Source organism: Lactuca virosa, chromosome 9, assembly GCF_052849685.1.
Source record: "Lactuca virosa cultivar CGN04683 chromosome 9, Lactuca_virosa_CGN04683_v6, whole genome shotgun sequence".
Lineage (NCBI taxonomy): Eukaryota > Viridiplantae > Streptophyta > Magnoliopsida > Asterales > Asteraceae > Lactuca > Lactuca virosa.
Window position 1 is genome coordinate 125,112,299 of NC_136434.1, and position 13,987 is coordinate 125,126,285.

General features: G+C 38.1%; 1 protein-coding gene across 1 annotated transcript; it reads left to right on the forward strand.

Annotated features, from left to right (window-relative positions):
- Positions 1–1,250: 1,250 nt before the first annotated feature.
- LOC145140404 (laccase-12-like) lies at positions 1,251–3,794 on the forward strand. Its single transcript, XM_079073909.1, has 6 exons — positions 1,251–1,340; positions 1,421–1,572; positions 1,673–1,917; positions 2,011–2,139; positions 2,493–3,446; positions 3,529–3,794. The coding sequence occupies exons 1-6, from the start codon at positions 1,251–1,253 to the stop codon at positions 3,657–3,659; spliced, it is 1,701 nt and encodes a 566-aa protein (XP_078930035.1). The 3' UTR covers positions 3,660–3,794.
- Positions 3,795–13,987: the final 10,193 nt, after the last annotated feature.

Sequence of the window (13,987 nt, forward strand, 5' to 3'; positions counted from 1 at the left end):
CAACATATATATGCTTTAATCCTCAAAATAGATTAAAACAGTGAAGGAGAAGACACAAACTTAGCGAAATTAACTCTTTTTGAGAAACATTGGGTTAATTTGGAGAATGGCTAAAAATGTGGATACGATCTAGGGTTTTGATTTGACCGACTAGGGTTTTCCGAATTAGAATATATAGAACACGAATTATTCAACAGGTTAATTACACAATCTGAAATCTAAAGGTTTGAATTAATACCTGTTTTGCAAAGTGAAGTAGTGTATAATCATGATATGCTTCTGTAGAATGAGGCATTTCCCTGATTGTTTCAATGTGTTTATCATGGTGAAGTGTAAAACAGATTAAAATCGAAAACTAATTGTTGAATTTAGAAAGAGATGAAATATTTATGAATCAATTTCTAGGGTTTTGAATGCACAAATCTGAATCGAGACTAAATTTGAGTTCATCTGTGAAGAGCGTTTTTTTTGGAGGAAGCAAGATGCAACATAAGAGATATTGAATGACGGTGAATTATTTTGACGGATAAAAGGTATATTGTCAAAACTACCCATCCGTGTCCTTCCTCTAATCCTGAAGTTTGAACAAATTGCAAAATTGCCAACGCCTCTATTGTTTTAATTTGAGTTAATTCTACTCATAGATTATTATAGATTAGTGGTTTAGATTTTGTCCCCACGTCTTACAAAATATCACTGTCTCACATGAACTCAACCCTATATATATATATATATATATATATATATATATATATATATATATATATATATATATATATATATATATATATATATATATATATATATGGAGTCTAAATTAAGAAATTAAAGTCAAAGATCTTTAGAGTCTAATTGACAAATAAACGGAAAAAACACTCACTCTTTATAAATCAGGTCGTGTAACTTTATCTATCTAGTATTATAGTACCAAAGTTTAAAGAAATTTAATGAAGTTGGTAAATGGTCAACTTGATGTAGTTAATAAGGTAATTATATATCCTAAATATTTTTGCATGAAAAAAACATAAGATAGCATACTTGTGAAGCAATTAATCATTCATTGAAAATGGTATAGGTCATCGGTACACCAACTTAATTTGAAAATATTGTCCATCGAATCTAAGTATCTCACTATCAAACTCTATACATCCAAAAACCTACTGTGCCTACCTCAAGCAACCCCCATTTTCATCATCTTCCCTATATAAACAATCATCATTCATTTCAATTCTTACAACTCATCCACCAAAATGGCTCACTCAACCATCATGTTCTTAACCACATTCTTGCTGTTCTTTTCAAGTTTAGCATTTGCTAAAACTCACTACCATGATTTCGTTGTATGTGTGCCAAATTCGATCTTTTAATATTTCTTGAATATGTAAAACTTTTTATACTAATTATTTGTCATAAAAAATAGGTTCAAGCAACAAAAGTGACACGACTATGCAAGACCCGTAGTTCGATTAGGGTTAACGGGCAGCTGCCCGGGCCGACCTTGGAAGTTAACAATGGTGATAGTTTAGTGATAAAGGTCGTCAATAAAGCTCAATACAATGTCACCATTCATTGGTATAGATAAAAATGTTCTTTTTAGTAAAAAAAAACTATTTATATTTTATAACTTTAGTATAACACTTAGTAAATGGTACCTTCGGTAAAAAAATTTCAGGCATGGTGTTAGACAGATTAGGACAGCGTGGGCAGATGGGCCTGAATTTATTACTCAATGTCCGATTAGACCAGGAGGAAGTTATACGTATAGATTTATGATTTCGGGACAAGAGGGAACGTTATGGTGGCATGCACATAGTTCATGGCTTAGAGCTACTGTTTATGGTGCTATTGTTATTCGCCCTAAAGAAGGAGATTCTTATCCATTTGCTAAACCCAATCGTGAATCGGTTATTGTTCTTGGTATGTTACTTTTTAATATATAGCAATTTACTTTTTGAGAAAGTAGATTACTTGAAGTTACAATAATATGATTGTGATGATGATGATGATTAGGTGAATGGTGGAATGCGAATCCGATTGATGTTATAAGGCAAGCCACAAGAAGCGGAGGAGCTCCTAATGTTTCTGATGCGTATACCATCAATGGTCAACCTGGTGATCTATATAACTGCTCGAAAAAAGGTTTGCTTTTATAACTAAAGAAAACAAAAACTTTAATGAATCTTGATTCCGAAGGTGGTAAATGGTATAATTCTATAAACGGTGAAGGATTTTACAATAAACAGACAGTGTAAAAGGTTCGGTTACAATGTAAATTGAGTTCATTATAAATACTGACATTCATACGACAGGCTACTGTTATGTTGTGTATCAGATTTAATCTCACATGATACTCTTGCAACATAATGTGTATGAAAAAAAAAAACAAATTAGAAAAACCTACATCTTAATAATTTAATATATTAAAAAAAACTACTTTTTTCATTTGTGTCAAAAAAAAAATAATTTGCTCTTTTTCTTTTTAAATGTTTTAGATACTTTCATAGTTCCAATGGGATCCGGAGAAACAAACCTCATTCGCGTGATTAACGCAGCACTAAATCAACAACTCTTCTTCACCATCGCCGGACACAAACTCACCGTCGTCGGAGCTGATGCTTCTTACGTAAAACCCTTCACCACTTCCGTCCTCATGCTTGGACCCGGTCAAACCACCGACGTACTCATAAAAGGAGACCAACCACCACGTCAATACTACATCGCCGCCCGTGCGTACGCTAGTGCACAAGGTGCACCATTTGATAACACCACCACCACCGCCATCCTAAATTACAAAACTACCGCTACCTCCGCCGCTTCAAATTCAAACCCAATCATGCCTAATCTTCCACCATTCAACGACACAAAAACCGCCACCGCCTTCACCACCAGTTTCAGAAGCCCGGGAAAAACCTTAGTTCCGACCACAATCGATCAAAATCTGTTCATCACCGCCGGACTTGGAATCAATCAGTGTCCCATTAATGCCAATAGTAATACATGTCAAGCTCCAAATGGGACACGATTCACAGCGAGTATGAATAATGTTTCGTTTGTGCTTCCGTCTAACTACTCGCTGTTGCAAGCACACCACCATGGGATTCCCGGAGTTTTCACTACGGATTTTCCGGCGAAACCTCCGGTGAAGTTTGATTATACAGGGAATGTGAGTAGGTCGCTTTGGCAACCGGTTCGTGGGACGAAGGTGTATAAGTTGAAATATGGAGCGAGGGTTCAGGTGGTGTTACAGGGGACGAGTATATTTACAGCTGAGAATCATCCGATTCATCTCCATGGATATGATTTTTATGTTGTTGCAGAAGGGATTGGGAACTTTGATCCGAAAACTGATACTGCTAGGTTTAATCTTGTGGATCCGCCTCTTAGGAATACAGTAAGTTTACCGGTGAAAGGGTGGGCTGTGATTAGATTCGTTGCAGATAATCCAGGTAAAAAATGTGAAAAAAAACGGATATTTGATCTGAAATTTCAAAGATATGTTTGATGAATCTTGTTTGTTTGTTTACTCAGGTACTTGGATTATGCATTGTCATTTGGATGTTCATATTGGATGGGGTTTGGCTATGGTGTTTGTGGTTGATAATGGTGTTGGACAACTGGAGACGCTAGAACAACCACCGGAAGATCTCCCTGTTTGTTGATATGATCATCTTTAAGCTAAAACTCATCATGTAGGATTAAAGTTGTGTAAAATTATATGGTCAATATTTTGTCCCCAAATTGCGGATGTATTTTATTGAATTTGTTTCCCTGTTTCCAATTTGTTGGTATATGATATACAGTGTAATGTAGAATCTGAAACTCAAAGCAAATGAAAAAATAGTTCGGTTTATTATTGCTGAATCTTGTGTCATCTTACAACGAATCTGTTAATTTGGGGCAAGTTATCTTGTTCTTCTTCAAAAATGGAGTCTAAATTGGAAATTTTAGTAGTCGAACAGTTGGACTTGCAATCTGCAAAACCAACACCATTTGTTTATAAAAACATCTTATGAGGGCTTTTTTATTTAGTATATATTGAATTTCAATGTAACCCCACAATCGAAAAGTTTTTCAATTTTATGTTTTGTTTGTGTAGTTGTGTTTCTACAATTCGTTGAAAAACTATGGACGCCTTAGGCCATTATATTATTGAAAAACCTTTCTGGAAAAAAAAATCCAGGAAAATGACTTAGGATGGTAACTACCTTTTATGTTTGTTCACGTATTAGCAACTTTTTTTTGTACACATATAACCAACTAACTTGTTTTACGTGTTCACATTACACCACTATTACCGGCTAACGTAGGTTACAACTGGTGTGGCTGGCATATAAATGAAAATATGTGGCATCTACATGGCAGAGTACACATCACTTCATTATAAAGAGGGTGATATATGGCTCGTTCATTAATCAAGCCCTAGATCGATAATGACTTTTTCTTCTGCTTCATCTTTCTCTTCCAAACGAAGTGTCGAATTTCAAGCTGACCATCCATGTGATTGCAAGATACCATCTCGTGTGAAGATTTCAAGGACCCCCAACAATCCTTGAAGAAAATTCCGAGTGTGTCAAAACTCACTGGTAAACCAATTTTTTTTAGTTATCGCTGATGGATGCTTCTTCTTTATATTCTTTTCAATTTAACCTTTTTATAATTTTCTTGAAGAGTGGAAGGACTCCAAAATGTAAATTTTGGGAATGGATGGATGAAGATGAATGCAGAGTAGATGGTATAAAAGAAGAGAAATTGGAACAAACCTCCAAGGTTAGCTTAAAACTTTTTACATTGGAAAACGAAATTAGTATATGCGGGTTGAAGTTGGAAGAATAGAAGAAATCTGAATTGGTTTTCTGACAAGAACTGGACAAAGTGAATTGGAAGTTGTTTACTTACAAAGTAGCATTGTTTGTGTTATTTTTCTTGTATGTTAAAGATGTAGTTTTGAAAGTTTGATGTGTTCTTGTATCCTATCTGATGTATTATGACTAAATCATGTAGTTCATGAAGTTTTGAATGTAATGAAAGTTTGACATATTATGACTAAAGCATGTGTTCTTGTTAATGTAATGAAATTTTGAATTTGTGGTGAAAGTTTGATGTATTATGACTAAAGTTTGATGTATTATGACCAAATCGTATACAAACATCTAAATAACATTACTAAAGATGCATTAGAAAAGATGTTAAACATCACAGATGTCATTACAAATCATGTGCAAAATTATATTACATGATATAATATTCCCAAACATACATCAGAAAAGATGCATTCCAAAAGATGTGCCAAATGTGTCAAGTTTGTTCTAACATGCCAAAAGCTATTACAAGACCCAAAATTCCAAAACATGCATACCAAAAGTTGTGCCAAAAGCTAAACAAGCCATTAACATCAAATCTCCATTGGGTGTTCATTACTGCTTCCCTCTCTCCTCCCTATGTTCTTCCCTAACATAATCTTTGTAATTCTTTTTAGAGTTTTTCTTGTCCTCTTCCTAACTTGAAATGCAGGTACTCATGGAATGTTATCTTTGTTGGGTTTTATGTACTCTAACATCCCTATGGTGCATATACAACCCTAATGCTTTGGATCTAAGTTTTCTCTAATTATACATGCAATAAAATTATCCAAAGCATGAAGCCTACAACTAGCATACAATTCTAATATTTGAAACATAAAACAAGTTAGACAATTACCTCTTTGTTGTAGCTTGTAGAGTTTTGGCCTTTCAAGAGCTTAGCACCTCAAGTGTGATGCCTCAAATGGTTCACAAAACACCACCAACAATTGGAGAACTTGAGAAAAGGTTGGAGGCACTCAAAATCGGCTATAGTTTCTCTAAGAAGACTAGTATAATGGTTTTAGGCCAAGGGGTTGCATATATATAGTGTAGAATTTCAAGGGTTATGTGTAAACCCTAATTCTTACACTTAGGCTTGCAATGGACTAACACTTTATGGATCCTTACATAAGCTTAGCCCATCACTAATTAATCATGGATTATTAGCCCAACCTATATGTATCATTGATTTACACAATTAGCCCCTGTATATTTAATTAGTCTCTTTTGATCAATAAATTAATTCTTGATCAATACTAATTAAATAATATGATTCTTCAATTAATATATTATAATATATCAATAAATCATAAATAACCTCTTTCTCAAATATCCATCCTAACAGACTGTTCTTGTGAATGCAACCCAAAATGGACCATGCTACTCTCGGGTCAAGTGCATACCAATTATAGTTATGGGCTTAGACACGTAATCCAACAGTCTCCCACTTGGATAAGTCTAATAACTATAACTGCAAGTACGACTTGAAAAACCGACTAGCAATCGTAGCTCTCTAAAGCTGCTGTCGAACTTTGACGCGTCCATTAGATAAGGGATCATATATTCCTCCATTGTAGATATCGTATGAACTGAGACATGGATTATAATCATTCTCTCTGTCCATGTGTTGTTTCCCGATTTCTGATTTATGACGACTGACTAATTGAACAAATCAAATCAGTCCAGGCTTGGCCAAGTTCTTAGGGGTGTCATCACTAAATCATCGAGGGGCCCACAGATATCGCTTTTATCCCTCTTAGGGTAAAAGGAACGGATAAACTTCGACTCACATGCTTGCTATATTTACTCATCAAATCACACACAATGATACGTTTTATAACACCAAGTTACTGGTGCGTTTTCATATCATCAATGTGCAACCGACTTGTAAACTGCAACTATATGTCTCCATTTGAAGAATATAAGATATTATCGTCTCACTAATCACTCGTGATTAAACCCATGAAGTGATTCAGATGAGCGTGGGTTTAATCCAATACTCAAATCTTATTACAGGAGTACTCATGAACACTGCAACAAACTTGTGTTATGTCTAAACACTTTAGACAATCTACAGATGGATTCATGACAGTCTTACCTCAATACCTACCGTGACAACCCGAAACTTATACCTGGTACATCTAGTCAGTTAATCTAAGTTAAACTCGTTTATGTTAAATCCTAGCACTGATTAAGGGTTCATTTAAGCGTTCTAAGCTTGAGTACAACCAAGGTCGAGATTAGGAATGAGTCAGCAAGTCGTATAGTGACGAAATCAGGCCATACACCCCTTTTGGAGGAGTGTGCGGCCGCACACATGGGTGTACGGCCGTACACACCCCTCATGGCCACACACTCACCCCTATATAAAGGGTAGACCCCTTTCCTTTCATTCCTTTAACACCTTGGCAGCACACAACACCATTTCTCTCAAGCTTCTTCAACCACAAACCCTCCCAAGGCTTCAAAAATGTGAGTAATCCATCCCTTAGCTTGTTGTGCTTGAAGAACCACTTAATCTAAGCCTTGAATCATTGAGTCCCGTCATGTTCTTCATCTCTTTGAATGAGTGCGGCCGCACACCCCCATAAGGTGGCCGCACACTCTTAAAATACCCTCCAAAGTGAGAGTTTGACTTCCCTATTCGAGTTGGACAAGACCCCAGCTTTGCTACACCTTAGAATTGGCTTTTTGGACATCATCATGTAGGGTGTATGACTGCACACACCTGTGTACGGCCGTACACACCCTTGTGCGGAAGCACACTCCTTGTGTGCGGCAGCACACTCCCGTGTGCGACCACACACACACCCTAGGACCACACACCCATTTCTAAGACCCTAAACTTGTACTACAACTAAGTATGGACCTAGAACACTTCATGGATGCAAGTATGGACCTTGAAAACACCTCAAAGGCACCTTCCATCATGAGTGTACGGCCGCACACCCATGAGCGCACACACCTTTAAGGTGGCCATACACCTCCCTCATGCAATCCTTTAAGGTCCTAACACTTAGTGCAAGTAGTTCCAAGTCCCTAGAGTAGTTCTCCATCACATCTAGTGGTGAAATACCTTCATTTGACTCCTTTATGTGTCATTACGTGTTAATTAGGATCAAATTGTGTTCAAGGCTTCACTTGAACATCCAGCTTTCCGTATCGATCCTTCAATCAAACCACTTACCCGAGGTGAGTTCATACCCCTACGCTTTTTCCGAGTTTTTCATGTTTTCAGGGGGAATACAAGCAAAAGTACAAGGAAACTTGTGCTCAAAGTATATTATTTTGTATAAGATAATTACATTTTCAGTATGCTTTTAACACGGAAAACAGTTTTACCAAACGATTAAGAAATCAACTCGTAGAAACAGTTTTCAAAACTAGAGCAATGAACTTATGAATCATGTAGGAAAATGTATCATTTTATAAAGGATTCATGTTAATAATAAAAGGATTTTCTATATTATTACTTGTAAATTTGTTTGTCTAAGTTGGAGACACGTCCTTGGTAACACTCCCACACAACACCATTTCTCTCAAGCTTCTTCAACCACAAACCCTCCCAAGGCTTCAAAAACGTGAGTAATCCATCCCTTAGCTTGTTATGCTTGAAGAACCACTTAATCTAAGCCTTGAATCATTGAGTCCCGTCATGTTCTTCATCCCTTTGAAGGAGTGCGGCCGCACACCCCCATAAGGTGGCCGCACACTCTTAAAATACCCTCCAAAGTGAGAGTTTAACTTCCCTATTCGAGTTGGACATGACCCCAGCTTTGCTACACCTTAGAATTGGCTTTTTGGACATCATCATGTAGGGTGTACGACCGCACACACCTGTGTACGGCCGCACACACCCTTGTGCGGTAGCACACTCCTTGTGTGCGGCAGCACACTCCCATGTGCGACCACACACACACCCTAGGACCACAAACCCATTTCTAAGACCCTAAACTTGTACTATAACTAAGTATGGACCTAGAACACTTCATGGATGCAAGTATGGACCTTGAAAACACCTCAAAGGCACCTTCCATCATGAGTGTACGACCGCACACCCCTTGGGCCGCACACCCATGGCCGCACACACCTTTAAGGTGGCCATACACCTCCCTCATGCAACCCTTTAAGGTCCTAACACTTAGTGCAAGTAGTTCCAAGTCCCTAGAGTGGTTCTCCATCACATCTAGTGGTGAAATACCTTCATTTGACTCCTTTATGTGTCATTACGTGTTAATTAGGATCAAATCATGTTCAAGGCTTCACTTGAACATCGAGTTTTCCGTATCGATCCTTCAATCAAACCACTTACCCGAGGTGAGTTCATGCCCCTACGCTTTTTCCGAGTTTTTCATGTTTTCAAGGGGGGAATACAAGCAAAAGTACAAGGAAACTTGTGCTCAAAGTATATTATTTTGTATAAGATAATTACATTTTCAGTATGCTTTTAACACGGAAAACAGTTTTACCAAACGATTAAGAAATCAACTCGTAGAAACAGTTTTCAAAACTAGAGCAATGAACTTATGAATCATGTAGTAAAATGTATCATTTTATAAAGGATTCATGTTAATCATAAAAGGATTTTCTATATTATTACTTGTAAATTTGTTAGTCTAAGTTGGAGACATGTCCTTGGTAACACTCCCACACAACACCATTTCTCTCAAGCTTCTTCAACCACAAACCCTCCCAAGGCTTCAAAAATGTGAGTAATCCATCCCTTAGCTTGTTGTGCTTGAAGAACCACTTAATCTAAGCCTTGAATCATTGAGTCCCGTCATGTTCTTCATCTCTTTGAAGGAGTCCGGCCGCACACCCCCATAGGGTGGCCGCACACTCTTAAAATACCCTCCAAAGTGAGAGTTTGACTTCCCTATTCGAGTTGGACATGACCCCAGCTTTGCTACACCTTAGAATTGGCTTTTTGGACATCATCATGTAGGGTGTACGACCGCACACACCTGTGTACGGCCGCACACACCCTTGTGCGGTAGCACACTTCTTGTGTGCGGCAGCACACTCCCGTGTGCGACCACACACACCCCCTAGGACCACAAACCCATTTCTAAGACCCTAAACTTGTACTAAAACTAAGTATGGACCTAGAACACTTCATGGATGCAAGTATGGACCTTGAAAACACCTCAAAGGCACCTTCCATCATAAGTGTACGGCCGCACACCCCTTGGGCCGCACACCCATGGCCGCACACACCTTTAAGGTGGCCATACACCTCCCTCATGCAACCGTTTAAGGTCCTAACACTTAGTGCAAGTAGTTCCAAGTCCCTAGAGTGGTTCTCCATCACATCTAGTGGTGAAATACCTTCATTTGACTCCTTTATGTGTCATTACGTGTTAATTAGGATCAAATCGTGTTCAAGGCTTCACTTGAACATCCAACTTTCTGTATCGATCCTTCAATCAAACCACTTACCCGAGGTGAGTTCATACCCCTACGCTTTTTCCGAGTTTTTCATGTTTTCAGGGGGGGGAATACAAGCAAAAGTACAAGGAAACTTGTGCTCAAAGTATATTATTTTGTATAAGATAATTACATTTTCAGTATGCTTTTAACACGGAAAACAGTTTTACCAAACGATTAAGAAATCAACTCGTAGAAACAGTTTTCAAAACTAGAGCAATGAACTTATGAATCATGTAGTAAAATGTATCATTTTATAAAGGATTCATGTTAATCATAAAAGGATTTTCTATATTATTACTTGTAAATTTGTTAGTCTAAGTTAGAGACACGTCCTTGGTAACACTCCCACACAACACCATTTCTCTCAAGCTTCTTCAACCACAAACCCTCCCAAGGCTTAAAAAATGTGAGTAATCCATCCCTTAGCTTGTTGTGCTTGAAGAACCACTTAATCTAAGCCTTGAATCATTGAGTCCCGTCATGTTCTTCATCTCTTTGAAGGAGTGCGGCCGCACACTCTTAAAATACCCTCCAAAGTGAGAGTTTGACTTCCCTATTCGAGTTGGACATGACCCCAGCTTTGCTACACCTTAGAATTGGCTTTTTGGACATCATCATATAGGGTGTACGACCGCACACACATGTGTACGGCCGCACACACCCTTGTGCGGTAGCACACTCCTTGTGTGTGGCAGCACACTCCCGTGTGCGACCACACACACACCCTAGGACCACAAACCCATTTCTAAGACCCTAAACTTGTACTACAACTAAGTATGGACCTAGAACACTTCATGGATGCAAGTATGGACCTTGAAAACACCTCAAAGGCACCTTCCATCATGAGTGTACGGCCGCACACCCATGGTCGCACACACCTTTAAGGTGGCCATACACCTCCCTCATGCAATCCTTTAAGGTCCTAACACTTAGTGCAAATAGTTCCAAGTCCGTAGAGTGGTTCTCCATCACATCTAGTGGTGAAATACCTTCATTTGACTCCTTTATGTGTCATTACGTGTTAATTAGGATCAAATCGTGTTCAAGGCTTCACTTGAACATCCAGCTTTCCGTATCGATCCTTCAATCAAACCACTTACCTGATGTGAGTTCATACCCCTACGCTTTTTCCGAGTTTTTCATGTTTTCAGGGGGGGGAATACAAGCAAAAGTACAAGGAAACTTGTGCTCAAAGTATATTATTTTGTATAAGATAATTACATTTTCAGTATGCTTTTAACACGGAAAACAGTTTTACCAAACGATTAAGAAATCAACTCGTAGAAACAGTTTTCAAAACTAGAGCAATGAACTTATGAATCATGTAGTAAAATGTATCATTTTATAAAGGATTCATGTTAATCATAAAAGGATTTTCTATATTATTACTTGTAAATTTGTTAGTCTAAGTTAGAGACACGTCCTTGGTAACACTCCCACACAACACCATTTCTCTCAAGCTTCTTCAACCACAAACCCTCCCAAGGCTTAAAAAATGTGAGTAATCCATCCCTTAGCTTGTTGTGCTTGAAGAACCACTTAATCTAAGCCTTGAATCATTGAGTCCCGTCATGTTCTTCATCTCTTTGAAGGAGTGCGGCCGCACACTCTTAAAATACCCTCCAAAGTGAGAGTTTGACTTCCCTATTCGAGTTGGACATGACCCCAGCTTTGCTACACCTTAGAATTGGCTTTTTGGACATCATCATATAGGGTGTACGACCGCACACACATGTGTACGGCCGCACACACCCTTGTGCGGTAGCACACTCCTTGTGTGTGGCAGCACACTCCCGTGTGCGACCACACACACACCCTAGGACCACAAACCCATTTCTAAGACCCTAAACTTGTACTACAACTAAGTATGGACCTAGAACACTTCATGGATGCAAGTATGGACCTTGAAAACACCTCAAAGGCACCTTCCATCATGAGTGTACGGCCGCACACCCATGGTCGCACACACCTTTAAGGTGGCCATACACCTCCCTCATGCAATCCTTTAAGGTCCTAACACTTAGTGCAAATAGTTCCAAGTCCGTAGAGTGGTTCTCCATCACATCTAGTGGTGAAATACCTTCATTTGACTCCTTTATGTGTCATTACGTGTTAATTAGGATCAAATCGTGTTCAAGGCTTCACTTGAACATCCAGCTTTCCGTATCGATCCTTCAATCAAACCACTTACCTGATGTGAGTTCATACCCCTACGCTTTTTCCGAGTTTTTCATGTTTTCAGGAGGGGAATACAAGAAAAAGTACAAGGAAACTTGTGCTCAAAGTATATTATTTTGTATAAGATAATTACTTTTTCAGTGTGCTTTTAACACGGAAAACAGTTTTACCAAACTATTAAGAAATCAACTCGTAGAAACAGTTTTCAAAACTAGAGCAACGAACTTATGAATCATGTAGTAAAATGTATCATTTTATAAAGGACTCATGTTAATCATAAAAGGATTTTCTATATTATTACTTGTAAATTTGTTAGTCTAAGTTGGAGACACGTCCTTGGTAACACTCCCATAGAATCAGAGTGTAGGACTAGCACTTGTGACCAGAATCTCTTGTAGGGAGAGCGTGAATGTTGTGTATAGATCTATACGGGACTGACAATCCCGCACCTTGCTGCTAGCTACAGTCGGACCGGCAGGTCTACGGGTGACAAAGTCATAAAGGATACCGGCCCCGTTATGGGCCATATCCAGTCAGTTATGGTCATGAAACTCACAATGTAGATAGCAGAGATTTACTTTTGTAATAATGGATCAAGTGAACTAACCTCAAAGTAATAACCGATTGATTACTGGAGGGTATTAACAACGCCTTCAGGATTTAGTTCACCACGTTTTCTTTTATTAGTTTTATTTATGTAATAAGGCTAATATACCTCACTGGGAGTAACCATGGTTTTTAAAAGAAAACTACGTTTATCGATATAAGTATGGTAGATACTTGCACACCTCAGTTTAGAACAGATAATCAATGATCAACTTTTAGGGAAGATATAGGATTTTCCCGGGATAACTCGGCTTTTCATAAACGGATTGTTTAACAGGTAACTAACAGATATTCATATTCATTCCACGGCTCCTTGGATTGTACATATCTTGTATGAATCTGGAAGTCATGGAAGGAATGGATTTTCGAACACGCTTTTCATAAGAAAATATAGGATTTTCTTGAGGAACACTTTTCAAAAGGATCAAAGAAAAATTTTCCACCAAAACTAAATGCTTATGAACTTACCAGCTTTATGCTGATATTCTTTCAAAACTCCTTGTATTCTCAGGGAATTAGTAGACGGGTACTTCCAGGAACTTTTGGAGAAGTCGGAGCGTTAGAGTCACGTCTGTCCATTTTACTTTTGATATGAACAAAACTATGTATTAAGACAATGTAAACCTTTTTCATATATGTATTCAATGTTTGGTTGTGTTTACTATGCACTGTTGTGATATTACGCATGACGTCCTCCGCCCCAGAACGATTCCGTCGTTCCGGTTTTGGGGTGTGACACCTACTTCCAAAGTATGATCGATTGTGGATAGTTTGAATAATCTTATTATTCGGGAAGTCAAAACATGCAAAGTGAAACACAAGAATAATCGAATTCAATATGGTCTCAAAACTTTTGAATATAAATAAAACACCTTTTATTTAATCACCACATTGATTACACATTATTCATTGTATAATGTTTCGATTAACCA

Coding starts and splice junctions, on each gene's coding strand:
- LOC145140404 (XM_079073909.1), top strand. CDS start 1,251: ATGGCTCACTCAACCATCATGTTCTTAACCACATTCTTGCTGTTCTTT. Junction 1,918..2,010: donor TGAATCGGTTATTGTTCTTG/GTATGTTACTTT, acceptor GATGATGATTAG/GTGAATGGTGGAATGCGAAT. Junction 2,140..2,492: donor ATATAACTGCTCGAAAAAAG/GTTTGCTTTTAT, acceptor TAAATGTTTTAG/ATACTTTCATAGTTCCAATG.